Source organism: Enoplosus armatus, chromosome 17, assembly GCF_043641665.1.
Source record: "Enoplosus armatus isolate fEnoArm2 chromosome 17, fEnoArm2.hap1, whole genome shotgun sequence".
NCBI lineage: Eukaryota > Metazoa > Chordata > Actinopteri > Centrarchiformes > Enoplosidae > Enoplosus > Enoplosus armatus.
Window position 1 is genome coordinate 3,921,247 of NC_092196.1, and position 21,762 is coordinate 3,943,008.

The 21,762-nt window shown below is 42.7% G+C and overlaps 1 protein-coding gene across 1 annotated transcript in view; it reads left to right on the top strand.

Annotated features, from left to right (window-relative positions):
- The window catches only part of caskin1 (CASK interacting protein 1), an 86,527-nt gene that overhangs the window by 38,572 nt on the left and 26,193 nt on the right, over positions 1 to 21,762 (top strand). The window contains exons 2-7 of the mRNA XM_070923207.1: positions 5,447 to 5,498; positions 14,686 to 14,783; positions 15,022 to 15,167; positions 17,624 to 17,719; positions 17,829 to 17,959; positions 20,490 to 20,598. Of these exons, the coding sequence (XP_070779308.1) occupies positions 5,447 to 5,498; positions 14,686 to 14,783; positions 15,022 to 15,167; positions 17,624 to 17,719; positions 17,829 to 17,959; positions 20,490 to 20,598 (632 nt within the window). The remainder of the gene's footprint in view (positions 1 to 5,446; positions 5,499 to 14,685; positions 14,784 to 15,021; positions 15,168 to 17,623; positions 17,720 to 17,828; positions 17,960 to 20,489; positions 20,599 to 21,762) is intronic.

A 21,762-nucleotide genomic window follows, 5' to 3' on the forward strand; every position in this document is an offset into this window, starting at 1 on the left:
TTCCTTTCCTTCCCCCTCTGTAACGTAAATGCATTTCACGTGATGGAACAAAATAAACTCGCTGTTTTAAAAGTTGTCTGTGCAACAGATTCAGTCTTCCCCAGGATATGTATTATATAACAGCACAGCATATTAAGAAAAACAGTGGCACTGTTCCCTCTTCCTCTCTCATGAGGATAAATTCAGGCCATTTTTTGCCAGGGGTAGGAAAACAGAGAATCAGCAGACTGCAAATAATCCCCCTGAAAAGACCTCCTCTTTTACCTCCACTGCCTCTGTCTCATATTTGGAATATGGATGTATCCAACCTTTTCTAACATGCACGCTCGCTCATGCATAGACACTGCAGTTTAAAAACGCGCCGTGCCTTTAGGTGCTCCCTGACCTTTGACCTTTACCGGGGCATGTCAGCGATCAATACCCCATCGGGGCGGCCATGAAACGCTGAGCAGAGTGGGTAGAGTGGACTGTGGTGTTAACTCTAGCTTTGGGACAATGGATCGGTTTCGCCCAGAGTCACAAATGTCTCTTGTGTAGAGCCTAAGTGAAACAGGAACTGTTCCAGAAGTAAACAAAAATCAAATAAACTGCAAGTTACAAAACATCCAGCCAGGAACATAACCTTATTCTACAGTATGTCGTGCAGTTCGTTTAATTTGTCTCGACAAGGATGGTCATCTTTTGCCCAGCTAACAGCACGGCTTATGGCAATGTTGGTTGGTCCAGGCTGAAATATCTCCATAATAATTGGAAGGATTGACATTAAATATGGTAAAAACCATTCATGTTCGCCTCAGGATGAATTGTAATAACTCTGGTGATGATTTTATCTAGTGCCATTCCCATCAGCTTCAGCTGTACTAGTGCTAACTAGCAATTGTTACCCGCCAGCATGTTAAAATAATGGCCATGGTGAACATGGTAAACATTAAACATACTAGATATCAGCATGTTAGCATTGTCATCAGCTGACGTTAGCATTTAGCTCCACTGTATTTGTTTAAATGACAATATTGTTGTCTTTTTTATAAGTAAAATAAATAAAAACAGTGTAGATGTAATTGAAAGCTCCGGAAAAAGATAGTAAGTAGACCTTGATTTCAGTTTTTTTTGTCGAATGGACAAAGATGTTTTATACATTCCTTATTTACTTAACTTGTGAATGTATTTGCTCATTGTTTGTAATTACCATACATATATGATTTCTTCATAGTTCTTCATCTTCCTCACAGATATGTTTATATTCCATGACATTCAAAACTGTATCAGTTGGTGTTATTACGCGCTCTGAAGCAGAAATCCATCGTTTGCTGTATTTGTCTTATATATTTACTGTTACTGCTGAGTCCCACTTGTTTATATTATATTGTTTATATAATATTTTTCAGTTTGTATTGTATTCTTTTTTTTTTTTGCTTTACCTTATTACTAAAGGCACTATGCCAACAGACTGACTTGCACACACACAGAGCAACCTCCCAAAATCCCCAAGGGTTTAACATTTTTAATTGACTTTACAATAACAGATTTTTTATTTATGCATTAAAGAAAAAAAAAAAAAAGATTGCTCGCCTCCAGCATTTTCAGAGAAGTTTTTGCTTCTGTGGGAAAGTTTATTTTCAGATTTCCTCAAAACCGTTTAAAGCCAAGATTAATATTAAAATGTATGGTTGCCAACTACGGAAGATTTATCTATTGTACTGTGTTTTATTATATTCACTTTCCCTGTCGCCGCTGCAGGCACGTCCAGGCTGGTAGAACACAGGAAATACATATGGCTGCTGTCAGATGCTTTGACAGTGACTCCAACAGGCCTGCAGTCAGTGCAGCGTTCAACATTACAGCAGCTATACATGAAGCAGAAAGGGAGAGACAGATGGTTTATGTGTTTTTTGAATGTGTGTGTGTGTGTAAAGTGTGTGTACTCTTTATCTGTGCAGTTGAGCGTGCATGTCATTTTTTTTTTTTGTTTGGACATGAATGCATTTCGTCATCCAATGCGACTGCAGCTATGTGGGTGTGGAGTGTTTTAGTGTGTGTGTGTGTGTGTGTGTGTGTGTGTGTTTGTTCGGCTGGCTGGCTTCTCCATAACCATGGTTTCACTGTTTGTTTTGACTGTCTGCTACTTTGTTGCTGTCCAGCATCTCAGAGCAACACACACACACACATCATGGACACACTGATGCAATAGCAAAAACTGTTTGCCTTATATACCAAGCATGTGTGTGTGTGTGTGTGTGTGTGTGTGTGTGTGTGTCTGTTTGTCTGTGCAGCCAATGCTCTCTAAATCGTTCAGCCTGATTAGTCTTCTGAGAATGATCAATATACTCACTTTACACTGCACACAGGATGATTTAAAGCTCATTGTTATACTCATTTGAACAAATGAACCCCTGCACGTTGTCCCATTACAGGTCGTCCTGTGCATGTAGTCACTGTCTCAAAGTAACAATATTAAACTATTAATGAGCCATCAGGTGTTACTAATTGCTATAAGACTCCATTAAACCCATTTACAGCTGCTTATTTGAAATAAATAACATTCTCGTAACGTAGCAACAGTTAGCTTATCGAACGGTCAATTCGTTGAGTTGAGGGACTTTTCCCTGAAGGTTTGCTGAGGAGGCATTTTGGGAAATCACAAAAGTGACACAGACGAGGCGGCGTGAGGCGAAGTGCGTCCGCCAAAAAGGAAATAGAAAATGGTTTCCTTCTTCTCACAGAGGTCTGTCTCGAGGACACCGTCATAAAAAAAACAGCGATTTTTGTCCTGGTCCATCAGGCGTGTCTATTTTCCTGTCACATCACAGGCCTACACATGACCAGGGGTCAGGTCTGGCGGTCTGAGGACATCATGGAGTCAAAAGGTCGCGGTTGACGGCTGCTGGACAGATATGAAAGCTCGTGAACAAAGACAAGTGTGTGTGTGTGTGTGTGTGTGTGTGTGTTCTTTTTTGGAAGGAAGCCAGTCATTGTATGAAGCAATGATATCCAGAATGTTTTAATTTTCTATTTGATTTATACTCTGCTCTCTTTCCTCTGTTGTAAAATGTAGGTTTTTCTGACCTTTCTGAACTTTTCATCCTGTTGACCACAACTCCACCACACCTTTATATTAATGCATATTAGTGGATTCATATCGGATTCTACAGTGTTACACCCCTCACAACAAGTACACACACACACACACACACACAGAGGATGTAGATAGTGCCTTTGAAAGCTCTTGGTCCGTGTGTGTGTGAGAGAGAGTGTGTGTGTGTGTGTGTGTGTGTCTGAGTGAATCCCTGCATTTAGCGGCCAGAAATAGCCTGTTGGGAAATCAATGTTCCTCTCCCAGTGGCGCTGGGAGCTGTCTCCTCTACAATAGAGGGACTGTCCTGTTTCCTGCACCCTGGCGGGAGTGTGTGTGTGTGTGTGTGTGTGCATGAGTGTGTAGAAAGAATGAAAGCAGAAAGAGAGAGTATGGACTCCTCTCGGCCGTGCCTCAGTTCTGCATCATCAGCTAACAGAGGGCAGAAAATGAAGAACATTGTGTCATGTGTCTGCATCTGTCCTTTCAAGCCAATAAGAGGTTGTGCGTGTTAACATGTGTTTATGTGTGTTAACAATGAACATAAACCAAATGTCTTCCACTGTCTGACTTCCTCTGCCTGTGCGTAACTCTAGACGCTGTATAGCTGCATTAGTGTGTCTAATTAGCAGAGTCATATCATGAGAGAGGTTGTCGACCCCGCCGTTGGTTTCCTCACCTGTGACATTGCTCTGGCAGCGAGCCAGTCACCAGGCCTGCTGAGCTGTGATGGATAGAGTGAGTCAGTGAATCAGTGACATCATCACCGTGAGACAGAAAGAGAGCCAAAGCAAACTCCCGCTAGCTGTGTGAAGTCAGCTGTGGAAGTGAAAAATTCCCTTTTAACCCTTTTTAGGATGTGACATATTATGTGAAATATTATGCCAAAAAAAGAAGACAAAATAGTTCCTGTTAAACAAAATATGACGTGTGCTTACGTAAGCCTGAACCAACCAATTTCAACCGATAGTATCATGGCATCCACCCATCAATCAATCCTCAACTTTTAGTGGCACAGAGCTAACTTCCGTTAGTTAGCTAGCTAGCAACGGCGTGGTACGTCGGTTATGACGCGCCTACTTTTCAACGTTCATATCAAATTCCTCTCAGCGTTACATCCCGCCTGCCTTTCCTGTTTCACTCGGAAATACGCTACGATACTGAAGCTAGATACTCTCAAAGTGCCGTTTCATCTCGACTTTAAAGCAATTGTTCAACTTTTGGGGAATTACTCTTTTTCTCTTTATTGCTGAGAGTTAGATGAGAAGATTGATACCACTCTCATGCTAGTATGGTAAATGACGCCAACTGCTGGCTGCTGGTTAGCTTAGCTTAGCACAAAGACTGGAAACAGGGGGAAACAGGTAGCAGAGTTTGGTCATGATGTGCATTTGTTTTACAGTTCAATTCTGCTACATGCTAACTGGTTTGGGCTGCTGTATTACTGGCCAAAGCATAAATATTATCTACACTTTTTCTGCGAGGAGCAGGAGAAATAATCATATTTGGGCTATTATTATATATTTTGAGAATATCAATTTGAGTGAACATAACTCAAATTTACATTCTAGTCTTCGTTGCAGATTTTTTAGGAGACTTTGTTTACAACCTACACAGCTGTAATGCAAATACATAATGCAGCATCACCATCTGCACTCAAGTGTGGCGTGTTGCAAGTGAATTTATTCATGAGGAGCATTTAGCAGGTCAGCCACAAAGTGGTTTTTCGAGGCCATCGCCAGCGTGTCGTGCACTCAGAGCGCCACAGCATGAAGCACTGAGGTGACGAAACTGTCGTGGGAAACACATTCACTTCGACACATATCGTTTTTGTAACATTTGATTGGAGAACTTCAATAACGTTTCTGGTCATTTAATCGGGTAAAATTTGTACAAGGCTGTTATTTTGCATTCTGGATATTTCCATGAGTAGCTTTTGATTAGGAATTCTGCACTATTGTGACCTCACTCCATGCGTAACCACAGACAGTAGCACGCGCGCTCTGAAAGATGTAAATATTCAAAATGTGAGACAGATATTATCGCCATGGGGGCCTGAACTTGAAGAAATAACATTCTTTCCCGCAAACGGCAGGCGAGGAATTATGACGACTGTATGACTCATAATAAGCGTCAGATTCACATTCGAGAAGCAAAAATTTTTTTTTTTCATTCTGGGAAAGGAAAAAGTGAAAAATGATGGTTCTTTGGCTTGAAATCGAAGATACTCATCACATATCGCACAATGACGCTGTAAACACTAAATATAGCACCGATATTGCTGCGTTATGTCATATAAAGGCATCGACTGGCAATTACTGTCATTTGCTGGCTGCAAAAATCAATTAATGTTCCACCTTGTTTCTTTTTCAGAGCTCCTCGGTTCTGCAAAGAAAGTGAATGTCAACTTCCAGGATACAGACGGGTGAGTTACTCTCCCTCACACCTCCTATGTAGCTCTCATCCCTTTCCATTATTGTTTGCTCTTTTTTCCTCACCGGCACTCTCTTTTCACCCACCCCCCTCCCAGCTCTTCCCCTGGTCCCATTCAGATAAAAGCTGAATTATCGTGGTAGTTTTACTTGTGTCTCTACAATATTTAAAGCTGAAGGATTAGCCCCGATACCACTCAGCTAAAGTTCAGACTAGAATGGCGCGCATGTGTGACATAAAGAGAGTATTATTCATCATCATTAAAAGGCTTGCATGTGTACAATATGTGGCTACGTGCCTGTGGCAGCACTTGTTCGTGAGTTATGGCTTCAAGCAAAGATAAACAATAATAGACAAAACATCAAATGGAGAACTGTGGCCCACATGTGACAGAGAGCATTTAGAGACACAGGCAGAGCAATTCTATGTGTGTGTGTGTGTGTGTGTGTGTGTGTGGGGTCTGCAGGTTCAAGACTCTGCCGACAAACTTGTCTTTTAATTTCAGACCGAATGGGGAACAGAAACACAGGTTCACGCCGTAAAATCAGATCATTTGTCAGGATGTAGTCTACAGCCGATGAGATTTCACGGTGACAAACCAAACAGCTAATGCAAATGAAATCAAATCCATACAGGACACGCGAGGTCACTGAATGCTTTGATGAGTATAAAAATGACGTGAATCATATCCAGTCACCAGATATCAGCCCAAGTTGATTTGGAGTGCCATGTTGCTCTGGATGTCAACTGGATGCTGCTGCATCATGTTGCACCTCTTGGCCCTTTACGACCAAATAGTTCCAGGAACCAGGAACCAACTAAACTAACTGCGTTTCCACTGTATCTGAAGAACCATGTAGATTAGACCGACGATGGAGCGCATAGCACATATCTTTGGACGAGCGCTGTTCATTCCTCCAGCAGAGCTCCATGAGGAGGAACACTGAAGCTGTCCCAGGTGCTTGCGGTGGCCCTCACTTTGTCCCTGTCAATTTGGCACTTCCAGTACCTGTTCATCCATGGTACGTGATTGTCTAACGCCAGGTGGAAGCGCAAATCCATACCACCGTGAGTCATGACGGCTTCAGCCCCTGTGAGAGTAATTTAAACTGAGCTAAGAGACTGCGAGCTGCGCCGAATAAAGTGGTTTTCTGTAAAGATAAAGATCAAAAGCGATCCTCGCAGCGCTGCTTTGCCACTCACGAGTGAAACTGAACAGTGTAATCTAATTAGCGTGTTTACTGTTATTGCCTCTTTGCCCCTTAATTCCTCCCACAGTATTAAGTGCTCCCTATTGGCTCATGCTAACATGGCTGTGTGTGTTTGCCTGCTGCACGAGTAAGTCATAAACAAAGTTTATGATAGAATTGCATGGATCAAGCGGAATTCTGTTTTATAATGAGCACACATGGCTAATGAGTGTGTTCATTTTAGATGAATTTACTCTTCTTGGCAATCGCTTGGAGACTCAGAATGAACTCGCTCTTTAGAAAAGAAAAATATTCACAAAATTAAATTATACACACACACACACACACATCTGCTGCTAGCATTTCCTAAGTGGTGTCAATCAGCTGGTGTTGCTTCGTCATTAAAAAAACCCAACAAACGCTGGCCAGTATTTTTATGTTATTAAGATGATTAGAAAACAGAGTGGCAGCAAAGGGGAGGGAGCAGTGATGGAGGGGAGCAGAAAGAGAGAGGGTTTGTCACATAGGGACATAGTGTAATAGTGTATCTCACAGGAGACTGGAGATGTGACAACAACAAAAGCACTTAGCGTGTGCAGAGGATGAAGATCCGTCTTTATAAACCCTGACGAGGAGATCCCCACTGAGACCTGAGAGTACATTACAAGGCTGCGATTATATATGCACTGTATGGGAGTGTGTTTGTGCAGAGGAAGAGGTGCTAGAAGACAGGAAAGAATAAGAATTCGTCTGCAGCGCAGGACGTGAAATCTCATGGTGCTTTTCCTGTATATATACACACAAACAGCATATAGATATATATATATATATATATGTAGCAGACATACAAAAAGCAGCGCAAATTTAGTATTCACGTATTTATACAATAATATATACAACACTGCAGAGTGGCCGACGTCAAATGAGGAAAAAGCTCGCTGATCTAAAACAGACTCTCAAAACATTCTAGTCTCGAGATGAATAACTAAATAAATCCTGCACGGACTCATTGTCTGTAACCTTTGAGAAAACCTTGACAAATATTTGATTGTCTGTCTCTCTACTTCCGTCTATACCGTCTGCCTCGTCATCACCGGTTTAAAAAAAAGAAGAGAGAGAGAAAAGAAAAAAAATTAATGCTTGCAAACCAGCCAGTGGATGAAGCCAACTGCAAATGTACGTCTTTGAACTACACCTCCATGGAGCTCCATGTCCCATAGCTCAGTCCCTGACGCCATTTGATCATTTGCTAAAATCCTAATCAACATCTCTGGCTACTTTGTCCATTCTTAAGCCCTTTTAGATGAACTTGATACAGTGTTATGGCAAAGTTGGACAACTCTTGGCAGGTGATCAGATGAACCATCTATCTATCGCCGTCTAACTTCAAGCGATTGCTGCCTTAAAGGCACATTTGACTATGAGATGAGTGAGTCATCTTAACACTTACAAAATAGTTTTTTGACAATGTGGCCATGAGGAGATTTTACTAGGATAGACTGTCACCCTTGTTAAGCAAAGGCTGAATGAATACTTGTCTGCATTTGCACACCTCTGGGCATTTCTTACACTGATTGGCTGGATTTAATGTTTCAGAAGGCACAGCCAGAGAAAGACATCAAATACATAACTCCTTCTTAGATGATCTGGAATCTGTGTTTTATGGCCAGATAAAACCTGGAGACACACACACATACACACATGCGGGCAGAGTGACAGACACTGATTAGCAAAGAACAGAGACACAAGACAACATGATATATGAGCTAGGAGCTGCGACACACACACACACACACACACACACACACACACACACACACACACACACAGGTGCATGCTGTATGCACACGTGAGCACACACCAGCAGATGGGAGAGCAGAGTGTCCAGTGTGTGATGGTTGGAGCAGTGTTTTGGGAATGCCTAGGAGGCATGAAAACCTCTCATTACTGAAAATGGGTCAAACTGTGTGTGTGTGTGTGTGACAGGTGAAGAGGAACGGTGTGAAGCTTGTTTAAGGTGGTGATTTTGCAGCAACGAAACGGCGTGAGAAGATTGTGTGTGTATGTGTGCTAAAAACGGGGGAAGGGTTGATCGAGCTAGTCGGAGATTTGTTAATACATATATGTACAGACAGGATCAGAGGAAGAGAGGAGAAGGCCATTAAGACTTCGAGAGAGTGAGAGAGAGAGAGAGAGAGAGAGAGAGAGAGAGACAGAGATGAGCAACAGAGATAAATAAACTGAGGCAGCTGGGGAGAGGAACTGAAAATAGAGTTTGGTTTCTGAAATGGAGCCTCATAAGATGTGGGCTCAGAGTCAGAGTCTGGCAGAGTCTTGCTCTTCCTGTGGCTTCCATCCCTACATGGATGAATACAAACCCATGCTTGCACTTGACCTCAAAAACCCAGAGCGGCGCTTCTCCCTCCGGCTTGCGGCTGTCATCGGCGTCGTCACTGTGAGGCAGTTTTATGTTTTTGATAAACTTGTCTTTGCAGCATATTTGTATGATACAGTCACAGCTAGCTGCTCGCGTTTTAAAGGAATAGTTCAACAGGAGTCAGACGAGAATGCCACTCTTGTGTCTGTGAGGTGAATATAAAGCCATCAGCAGGTTAGCTTAGCTTAGCTTAGCTAAGCTTAGCAAGACCGGAAACATCTGTGAGTGTAAAAACTGACACCTTGTGGGGGCTTATTTGTCAGACTGTTTCTTGGTCGGATGCAGAAACTCCCTGGAGTCTCCACTGGTTGGCCTGGCAACCTCATGGTGACAAAGCTCCAGTAAGGCACTGCGCCCGGCCAAGAAATAGTCCGAAACATAACCCTGTGTCAAACATAACCACAATTTGTTTTAACAAAGAAGATATAAAGTGTAATAACACTTCTTTCTTCTTCTTCCGTGAGCTTTAGAGGTGCTGTTAGCTTTGGACAGAGCCAGGCTGGCTGTTTCCCCCGCTTCCAGTCTTTGCGCTAAGCTAAGCTAACCAAGCCAAACCAAACCAGCTGGCGGTAGCTTCATATTTAGCACACAGCTATGAAAAGTTTGTCTGTCCTCTGCAGCTGGTGTCTGTATTCAGCCAAAGAACATGTTTGTGAGTGAAAAGACACATCACTCTGTAACACCACCCAACGACCGCCAGTGGGCTGTGTGCTTTTGTAGATCAACAGGGACCGATAGGGTGGCGACTCTCCTCCAGAGAAATGATCTAGCTTTGATCCATATCATGTCAACACTTGAATCTGATCGACTGCGTAGTCCTTCAGTAGACCTTCAGTGTTTGGAGTAGCTGGTGAAGTACAGTAGGCTACAGCTGTTGATTGATGTCAGATGCATTTATTTAGCATGTCATATATCTGGCTGCTCAGCCAACAAAAGGTGATCAGACATCTTTGAGGTGACGTTTTTTTTTAGCCTTTAGTTACTTAAACCTAGTAAGATTCGATAAGAGACAAGGGCTGTGGATAAGTATTCGTGAGTAGCACAATCATACACACACGCATCTGTCATTAGTGCTGAGACTATTTTCTCTCCATAACCTTAAGAGCATAGAGACTACAGATAACATGAGAGACTTTAACATGACTGACTGCCGTGTTGCTCTGCAAGATGGACAAAGACAAGTAGGCACACAGTTGAGATGAAATCCCCCTGCCTTGAAATTGGTACATGGGGTAAACCTTCATACACACACCACTATAGCTCGAGTGAGAGGGAAACTCAAGAGAGACCGGGGGTAGAAACGGAGCCACGGATCAGTCTCAGGGATTGGAGGCAGAGGATGGTAAGGGGAGTGATGGATATATGGAGAGGACAGCATAAAGGAAGAGACTGGAGAGGAAGTACAGGAGGAGGAAGAGGACGCTGCTGTGGAGGGACGATTGTCAAAGGCTGAAGTGGGAGGAGAAGAGAGGGCGAGAGAGAGAGATCTGGAGGAAGATGATAGAGAGAGGAAGAGAGAGGCGGATTTGTGGAGGAGAAGAAGAGAAAGGGGGGTATAAATATTGCATGGCAGGTTTTACTACTTGGTAAAAGCAAGGGCTTCCCTCCCCCTCCCACATGCACACACCCCCCTTACGCCCTCTGCAGGGCTGCACACACACACACACACACACACACACACACACACACACACACACAGTGTTTTTGTTTAGTGCAGCATTGTGTAACGGTATCCCTGTTTAACCCTGAAGGGGAAAGCGAGGGGAAGAAGACGCAGCCGCTGCTGAGATGCAGAAGTGGGTTATGGCGCTCGCACAGTGGTCTGCTCAGTGTTTGCTGTGATAAGAGGGCTCAACATGCCACTGGCAGATTTAGGGCTGCTGGAAGGTCCAAACATGCTGACATACTCACTTAATATTTTATTTTAAATTTTCACTACAGTCCAGTCTTTACAAGGATTTTTTACAATGTTGTCTCCGACAGTACATGAATACTGGGCTCCCACAGGACTGCTTTCTGTGGCCCATTCTACTGTGCACTGATAACTAATATGACATTTTCTCCAATAAAAACACGTTGTCAAAGGTCCTAACATAAATATTAGTACATAGTAAGTTATAACAATCATTGTTATTAATAGTATTATTATCCGTATCAGACAAGACAAGGCCTGGCAGTTTTGTTGTGTGCTTTACATTGAAATACAAACAGCTACAAGCAGAGGTGCAGTGGTGTGTATACCCACCTCTGGGTAGGAGGATTTAGCATACACTTACCTAAAGAGAGCCAGATAGGCACCACTGTGTGTCTTGCGGAGCAGCCAATCATGTGACAGCCTTTCGTGTAATCTGTGCCGTTAACTGTGCTAAAGACACTTTTGTCCCCTGACTTTAGCCTTGAAGGCAGTGGTTCCCAGCAGGTGCACTCCGAGTGGGTCAGCTTTGTTGAACTTTACCTTGAGATGTGATGAATTTCCAGAACAGCACTCAGCACAGCAAGACCTACAAATATGAAGCCAACTCACCGAAGCACATCATTAGACTTTGTCAAAAAGAAAAAAAAACTGCCTCACAACGATGACACCTACAACGGTCCCAAGCCTGAGGGAGAAGGCATCCCCACAGGGACCCGGGACTCTGATCTAACATTAGCTAACAGCGCTACACCGGCAGCCGTGGCACCGCAGGGTGTCGCAAGTGTTGATCAATGATCAGAACTCTGTCACCTCAACAGGTGGCAAGTCTCGGTCTGTGGAAAATCAACATATACATTTATTCAAGTGCTGTACGTATGTCCTGTACTGCGACAGCTACAGTTACTAGTTACTCGATGGCTACAGTAATAGTTAAAAGCTCCACACTGCTACAACACTGAAATACTGATTGCATGTTAATGCATCAGACATTATAACCTAATAATATAATAGGATATACTATATATAATAATATGGCTGTATAACTGTATAATAACATCTGTTAGCTTTGAATATTTCTATGTTAGCTACATTTGAATGCAGGACTTTGAAATGCAACTTGAGTATTTAGTGTTGTATTATGTTTTTACCCACTAACCAAGACACCACATATGTTTCTGAGCATGTATAGAAGAACGTACTGCGTGCAATACAAGAAAATGCTGCAATAGCAAAACAGAAATAACGGAAAAAGTATCAAAAATGATTCATTATTAGTTTGTATTAGTATTAGCCATAGTAGTCCTCATAGTGAAACTTTAGAGAGTAAAAGGAAAAAAATGGAGAAGAGGATATAGGGAAGATAAGGAGCTAGCAGAGGGATAGAAATGTGGAGAAAAGAGTGAAAACAAAGACAAGGAGCACAAATCAAGAAGTGCAGGCAGAGAGGAGGAGGAAGAGGAGGAAGAGGAGGAGGAGGAGGAGGAGGAGGAGAGGGAAGGAGCACCGGGTGATCTGTAGTCAATAAACTAGAGCAGGTCACTTTGGGAGTGCAGCACTCTTTAGTATGCAGCTCCATACTCACACACACATGTACACACACACACACACACACACACACACACACACACACACACTGCGAGTGTGACTCCTGTATCCAGTACTATCTTCCAATGCACTCAGCTTCCTCACAAAAATAACTCACATATAGAGATTCAATAGCTTGCAAGCTGATACTCACACATGCCACTTGCCAATAGTAACTGGCCCCGTCTCCATGGTTACAGAACAGTCAGCGTCCAATCACAAAAGACACAGCTGAGTTGAGGGCTCAACCAGAAACTGGAGTGCCCACCCGTCCCCTTAATTTGATGAAAGACAAACATTGTCTGCCCGTCTCTGTCTTTCTGCCGTCTGTGATTTGGACACCACGTCTCAATCTTTCAGCCTGTTAACTCTAACTTCACTATTAGCAGCATACCTGCTCTTGGATTCCTGTTTCCGTGCCGCTACACAACCAGTCTAATCCCCTGTGTGTGCATCCTTGCATTTCGCATTTCAAATTCGCAGGATGGATTACAAATTCATAAAACCTACACATCCACATGAGATGAGTTCTTACGTTGAAAGATGGAAGAGCCGAGGACGTTTCATTTCCATTTCAGGCTTATTTAGAATAGATGGAGTTCAGATAATACAGAGCGGTGTGTGTCAGCTTGATGATAAAAAAAAAAACTCTCTGGGTTGTTTTTTTTGCTCAGCTAATTTACCTCCGGAACGCAGACAGATAAAATATGGATATGGATTTCGCAGGTGCACGCTGTGGCCTGGTTTGGAGCATTGTTATTTATCATTCATTGACGAGAAGGTTGCAGTTGGGGACTTTTATTTTATTAGCTTTCCATCTCGTCACTCTTTTCCTCCTCAACCAAAAGCAGAGACACAATGAAGTATATTCCCACATGAGGATCACTGAGGCAAATGAGAGTTTTAGAAAGTGAAGTCACTGTTGAATCAACTTATCAAGCCCACACGGTTATATTGTATATACGTTTATTACTACAGCCTATACTGTACAGCCTGCAGCAAATGGATTATTGGTAAACATCATTATATTTATTCATTCTGGCATAGCATATGTAACCTGGGTGACTCAGTTACATATTTTTACATATACATGTATGTATGTACACATAAAGCCTACTCATATACATATATTTGAACAGCACCAAACAATTAGCATAGCACAAAGCAATTTGCAGGTTTACCTGGGATTTATTTGGCTTTCTGTGTTGCTCATGAAATACAGTTTCAGAATGCAGTGGTAACTTGAAGAATGAGAGCGCCGAGACCTTAAATTCCCGGCCAGTGTGCTCGAGTTTCTGCGTGGAGCTTCATACCTAATCAAACAAACATGATTGTCAGTTTTTCGCCGCCTTGCCTTGGCGGGTCATACGTTCCGGGGTCGTAAAACCGCCGATGTCCAGAGAGAAGAAGAAGAGTCGCAGAGAAGAGGAGGGAGACACATGTCGCTGTTGATATGAGTGTGTTGGAAGGTGTGTGTTAGGAAGACACGCGAAGGGGGATTGTGTGTGTGTTTGCCCGTCTGTGTCCTCAGGTTGTGTGATGCTTTCTCTTCCTTATACCCTCTCTCATCCTTATCCATCAAGGCTGACATATCAATCTCATCTACTCGGCATACACCCTTTGGCCTCTCTCTCCCTCTCTCTCTATCTCACACACTGTATCCTTTTTATTATATAATACCTTTCCTCTTGTGCATATTTTTTTCATCTCCCAACATCCCATCTCTCCCCCTCTGCTGCTTTTCAGATCTCAGATGGATGTTAATCCTCTGCTATTAAATCTATTTGTCATGCTAAGCTTTGCTATTACCACTGACCTGTGTGTGTGTGTGCGTGCGTGTGTGTGTGTGTGTGTGTATGTGAGTGTGCATGTGCGTGGTCTAGTTTTTACATGGTTGTTTGGTCCAAATACCTTAAGAGCAGCAAAACTGGAGGTGTCTGTCATTCAGAAAACATATAAATAAAGGATGAGGTAATGAGCTAGGAAATACACGTAATTCCCAAATGTAACTATGATGTGTGTGTGTGTGTGTGTGTGTGTGTGTGTGCTATAGGTTCTCTCCGCTGCATCATGCAGCGCTCAATGGGAACCTGGAGCTCATCACTCTGCTGCTGGAGTCACAGGCTGCTGTCGACATCAGAGACCAGAAAGGTGAGGGGGAAATTCACACACACACACACACACACACACACACAAACGTAAACATAGAAAAACATATGTTTGTTACAAATACGCTTCCTGTCAGTGAGCTTTGCACATACAGAAAATACTGTCACCCTCTTACACATAAATACTCACTGATCAATAATATCATATATCTCGGTGTGTGATCGGTGTGGCCTGTGTGTTCATACTGTGTGTGTGTGTGTGTGTGTGTGTGTGTGTGCAGGTATGCGGCCGCTGCACTACGCGGCCTGGCAGGGGAAGGCGGAGCCCATGAAGATGCTGCTGAAATCCGGTTCATCGGTCAACGGCCAATCAGATGAAGGACAGATTCCTCTCCACCTGTCAGCGCAGCACGGCCACTACGACGTGGTGAGTGACGCAGAGTCTCCCAAAACCAGAGCTCAGAGCAGAGTGGAGGTCCGGGCAGGTTGTTTGTGTACTGACTACACATGATTTACATAACAGGGCCGTCTATCATAACTCATATATGTTGTCATATATTGTCTTTTGCGATTGTTGGCACCTTTAAAGTGGCTATAATCAAACATTGTATAATAACAATGGATAAAATGACTGTGTAATGTGAAAGAGGTCATTCATAGTGACAAACCCAAGTGTCTTTTGGCTCTTTGTTTTGGTTTTCTGGCCCGCAACTTTATGGTTTCGGGTTCACTCTCACTGCTCTCATGGCTGGTTTCAGTGAAGTAGCTCTAAAAACCCACTGTAGACTACCTGTCCAGTACCAGACGGCTGACGGACAAAGTTAGCGACTTTGGTGAAGACCAAAAACAGAGTTAAAACCAGAAACATGACTCCTAATGAATGCTAATGTTGCTCTGTCTCTGCTGGATGTGTAAATAGACAACTGTTTTCTATTTGCTACATCAATTTAAAAGGTGCTAATATGTCAGTATGTGGACAGCAAGTTAGTCCACACTTTTTTTCGGACACTATTTTTTGTAAATGTAGCTAGGTAGCTAGGAGCAGTTTATAGATCTGGAATAAGGCTACCTTTAACTTTGCATTTTTCACTTATGTCTAGTTCTTATTCAGTGATACCTACAATAAACCTCATGCCTAGATCACCAGCACATTACACAAGCAATACTGCAGAGTGCAGTGGTCACTGCCATATACGTAGTGTCAAAAATGTAAAAGAAAATTACTACGTAAGAAGTAAACTAGTAAATGAAACACAAGAGCTAAAGACAAGTCCATCTTAGAGGCTTTTTCCAGCTAGGAAAAGAAAATCTGGGGGAAACACCGCAGTGCTGCTGCAGGCTCGCCAAAGCAACAACAATGAAATATAGCCGACTCACTACAGCAGCTATCGTACCCTAAAGGAGAGCGGCTCAGCATTCACGGGCTCGGAAAGTGAAGAACCACTGCTTCTGTTTGATTAAATAACCATGATTTATACAGGCTAACAGACTGGGACTGAAGCTGTAATCCGCAGCTGCTCCCAGTGTGCGAGGGCAAATAAATAAAAAATTACAAAAACTGAAACGGACCGCAGATTAAAAAATGAATCATTTAACATCCGGCGAGGCAAAAGCAAAGGCACAGAAAACAATTTGAGAGACATTTGCTTTAGAGCAAGGATGGCGAGGCAGTGTTTTCATCGGAGACGAGGGAATCTAATTTGGCGTATTCTCCTGATTTATTCCGTTATGAAGCTGCATTAGAAAACTGAAAGCACAATGAACTAATTCCTCTGGTGAGGGGAATTTATCCCTCTAAGTATTTTCCCACTTTAACCAAGCTTTTCCTTTCACTTGTGTTCACAGTGCTCCTCTAAGGTCATTTTATTCTGATTCTCTTAACCCTAAATAAATAGCACGCTTGATTTTTTTTTTTAGCAATTCGCGAAGGTACATATTCATCATGACAACAGGCTCAAATATGTTCTGAATTATAGTACAATGATGTTAAAAGGCATCATTGTACTATAATTAGCATATCAATGTGTCCCGCGCTAATGTGTCCTGCTTTTCTGAGGACGTCTGTAGTTCTTTTGGTTTTCAACAGAGCGTGACATGTTTCCTGAGCAAGCATGTGTGTTCTGTGTAATGTGTGTGCCTTTGTCACTGTTTGTGCTTGTGTATGCATTGCATAATTATGTCTTTTCATACTTGCAATTTTTGAACATGTGGGGCAGCACGGGGGGAGCAGTGGTTAGCCCAGTTGCCTTTCAGAGAGAAGGTGACTTCAAGCCTGCCGGCTGACTGGGGCCTTCCTGCGTGCCGTTTGTATGTTAGCCCCGGTGTGGGTTTCCTCCTCCATATATTCAAGCGCCCCAAACCGGGACATCTGGTCACCATAAGCACGTGTGCATTTTACAATGCTAAGTGACAACAATTTTTGAAACTGTGGGTTGATTTGTGACAGACAAAGGTAGACAAAGCAGGCTCTTTCAATATTCTCTCAATATTCATGTTTTTAAGCTGCCTTTACAAAAAAAACCATTCTGCACTGGATGCCGATGTGTATGAGAATATGGACCCGAGTAAACCTCAGGAACACCCTTCATTTTTTCACAAAGGCCGATGAAAGAGATGCTTAATGAGACATTGTATTGAACAGAGGCTAGCGTGGACGCGACGTCATGACTCTCTATCCCTCTGCCAAGAGGCCGTTGCTAAGCTATGATTGGACAATCACGGTATGGAGAAGGGGCTTATAGGGGCGTGTGTGTGTGATTGATTGACAACCTGGCGACCTTCCCGGGGCGTGCCCTGCCTCAATGACCGATTCATGGATTTTTTAATATCTGTTTTATTTTTTTCATGTGTCGGTGTGTGTTTGCTTGTGTGTGTGTCTTCCAGTCGGAGATGCTGCTGCAGCACCAGTCCAACCCGTGTATTGTGGATAATGCAGGGAAAACGCCTCTGGACCTGGCCTGTGAGTTTGGCCGAGTTGGGGTAAGAACCTACGGTTTTTAGTCTTTATTCAAAAACAGCAGCAACTGAAAACCATCTGCTGAAATGATCAAATGCTTTGCTTGTGTTCTGTGTGTGTGTGTGTGTGTAGGTGGTCCAATTGTTGCTGTCCAGTAACATGTGTGCTGCTTTGCTGGAGCCCAAAAAAGGAGACACCACCGACCCCAACGGGACATCTCCTCTCCACCTGGCTGCCAAGAACGGACACATAGACATCATCAGGTACACACACACACTTCTTTTCATGAATCACTGGGTTTAAACGTCACCTGGCTGCCAAGAACGGACACATAGACATCATCAGGTACACACACACACTTCTTTTCATGAATCACTGGGTTTAAACGTCCCCGAGCTTGCTGAGAAAACACATATATAACACAACAGGGGAACAATATGATCCAATTAACGGAAGGAATAATGCAACAAATATGTGGCCACACTGTCAGATACTCCCAAATACACTTTGGAGACGGCTGACGTGATTGGAAACACTGCAGATCGGCACGGCACTCCGCCGCGCTAAATGTCAAGTCATTATAATCTCATCTCGTCGAGGATGCACGTCCAAGAGCATCGCGGCAAAGTGACTTTCGTTGGCGTGATGATGTCAGCATTCGGCACAAAGCTTCGGGATGAAAGCTCCCGGCAGAATGGTGTGTGTGCCACTGCAAATAAACACACACCGCAAAGTCTATTTTTCCTCTCATCACTCTCAACCACTTTTAAGTAACTCAGGGCTATATATATATATATATATATATAAGTGTGTGTGTGTGTGTGTCGGTGCAGAAGTTTGCCTGTCTGGCAGACACAGACAGAGAGGCGAAGGGAAAGAGAGAGACACTGAAAGATGAGAGAGAGAGAGAGGGAGAAACAAAGAAAGAAAGAAAGAGAGAGAATAAGGACTGTCATCACTGATAGAGCAGAGCATGCCTCTCTAGAAGTGACACTGATAAATGATGCTCATTAGGCATGGCCAGCAGTCTGTGGAAGACACACACTCACATAAACACACTCTAGTTCAGTCAAAGTTAGAGGAAACTCAAATGTGCGTTTGACAGCTTCTTTCAACCTCCTGTCCTCTTCTCCGACCCTGTCATTTAAAGTATCTGGGCTGGTTGATATTCTACACTTAATGTTCGCAAATACCATCAAAAGACCAGCAACAACAATGAATTGATCCTACAATGGAGTACGGCCTGTGCGGCCAAAGACTCCCACACGCTATTTATTCCTCTACATGTATGCTAGCAGCTCTGGGAGGCCGTACTTTGAGCTAAATGCTAACAGAAGCATGCTCGCGGTGACAATGTAAACATGCTGATGTTTAGCAGGTGTGATGCTAGCCACGATCAACGTCTTAGTTTAGCGCGCTAGCATTGCTAAGTTCAGAATCTTTTTCCACAAGCTCTGAAGAGTCCTTTAAGTGGCTTTAAGTTAGCTTTCATAGCTACGCTACTATAAGGGCCTGACTGATGGAGTGCTTCTGATGGTTGTCCTTTCGGCAGGTTCTCCAGTTTCTAAAGCTCTGTGGAAATGGTGCCTTGGTGGCCTTTGTTGTTCTTGGTCCCCTCCCTGATTAAGGTCTGTTTTAGCCTGGTGACTTTGGCCTGCTTGAAGCTTGATTTATAGTTGTACATTAAGGAGCCTATGCAACACACCAGGAGCATCTCATGTCCCCCCTCTGCTCTCTTTACGCGTCACGTCTGTTTTTGATGGAGCAGCTCATGTCTCTGAGGCGAGAAATTCACTTTTGGATGTATATAAATGCCTGTATTTACTGGTAATCGAGGGAGGGAGGGAGGGAGGGAGGGAAGCGGCCCTAACCTCCATTCTCCGCCCTCCTGCTCTCTGTGATCACTCACACTGTGTTTTAACGCAGCCTAATTCACATATTCATATTTTTCTGTTTCTGTTGTCAGACAATGGAACGAGTATAAAATGCTAAACGCGGCTCATAAATAGACATTACCTGGCTGATTATTTTATGATTATGTTAGGATGCTGGCCAGAAAAGTAAATGTAATCAATGTCAAATTCAATCTGCAACACAATAATGTTATAATTGAAGATAATTGAATAATGATTTAATTAGTGCTCCCATTGAGATCAAGGTCTCTTTTGCAAGAGAGACATAAGTGCAGCAGAAGAGACTCATGATTTGATTAAAACTTTGAGTTTGTTGTAGTAGAAGTTGCTGTAAACACTCGCTCACTGACCAAATGTGTGTTAATCCGCAGCTGAAAATAGTCCCCAGCAAATGCACTATTTGTGCCTGTTTGAATAACATTTGCTAAAAACTACAATGCCCAGTTGTTTTAGGAAATTACTGAGGCTTTTTTAAAAATGGCTTTGGGGTTGATAATCACAGAGAGGGTAGAGAAATCAGTGAGTACTGATGGACGGACAAACTCCTTGTTGGTCTATTCATGGTATTTGCTGACAGTAAGAGACATTTAGAATAATTCAGCTGTATCCTTTAAATCAAGTGCGGTATACCATGATTTCACTTTATTTTTCCCTCCTTCTCAAGGCATTTTTGTAAGTTGCACTGGTGTTCCTCTTTTCTATATCTCCTACCTGACTCCACCTCATTCAACTCCTCTACAACAACATCTGTTTCTTTTGACACCTCTCTTGACTTTCTCACCCTCTCACGTCTTCATACCGTCTGAACCCCCCCCCACTCTTCCGACTTCCTTCCCTTAATCACTTTCCCTTTCTTCTGCCGTCTGCCCTCTGCTGTCAGACTGTTGATCCAGGCAGGTATCGACATCAACAGACAGACCAAAGCGGGCACTGCCCTGCATGAAGCTGCCCTGTGTGGAAAGACCGAGGCAGTGAGACTCCTGCTGGACGTAAGTGGAACTTTACTGAAAACCTTTTAGCATTGAGTTCACTTAAAGGACAATAACAATGTAATTTTGACTTTCCAGCATGAGCTGTACGAACACATCAAGGCAGACACAGACTGTTACACTTGTAAGGTGATATAAAAAAAGAGGAGGCTTTTCCTATTTCCATAAAATTACAATAAAACAAATAGGTTTTTCTGTCAAAACACTAGGGCTGCCTGTTTTCTGTGATGGATGACTAGACCGTGGAAGATGTTTTCCATATCAAAGAGACTGTAAAGAGTTATTTAAATGACAGACGCAACCTGAATGACAAGCAGAAAAATAAATTGACATCGCACTTTAAGTACTGTCTTCTCTGAGAAACAAATCCTAAAACGGGGAGTCATGATCCACCGAAGGAATCCCTGCAGTGCCACAAGGGTTAACCAGCAAGGAAGAAAACTATTCATAAAACGGTTCATAGATGCATCTGTGGCAGAAAGTAATTAACTACTTTTACAGTACAGTTTTGAAGTACTTTACTCAAGTATTTATACTACTTTATACATCAAGTCCACTACAGTTCAGAGGGAAATATTGTACTTGTTTTCCACAGGTGTATTTACTAGTTACCTTTCACATTAACATTGTACATTTAAAAAAACGTGATAATCTCATAAAATACATATATATCCATTAATAAAACGCATATAGATTAAACCAGTGGTTCCCATCCTTTTTGGCTTGTGACCACGTGTAAACAAACAGTGTCTAGTTGGGGCCCCTTATCAAGTTTCAGATGTCGAGCTGAGTTGAGCAGTTCATCCATTTTCTTTTAAACTTCCTCTTTAAACATCTCAGATGGTTTCATTCAAATAATTGATCCATCGACCCCCAGGTTGAGAACTGCTGGACTAAACTACCAATGACTGTATATAGACAAACTAGCTCCACCTCATCCAGCCACAACAAAAACTAGTATTAATAATCTAATAATAATGATATAACACTGTTGCGGGGCATTCGTTTTGCTAGTAAATGATGCTGATAATTCTTCTGTTTTATTATTTTGAATTAAGTTGAATTTTAAATGAAGGACCTTTACTATTTTTACACTGCAGTATTGCTACTTTTTGTAGCAAGTAAATGATCTGAGTAGAGATGTATATGACATTAAAGACAACG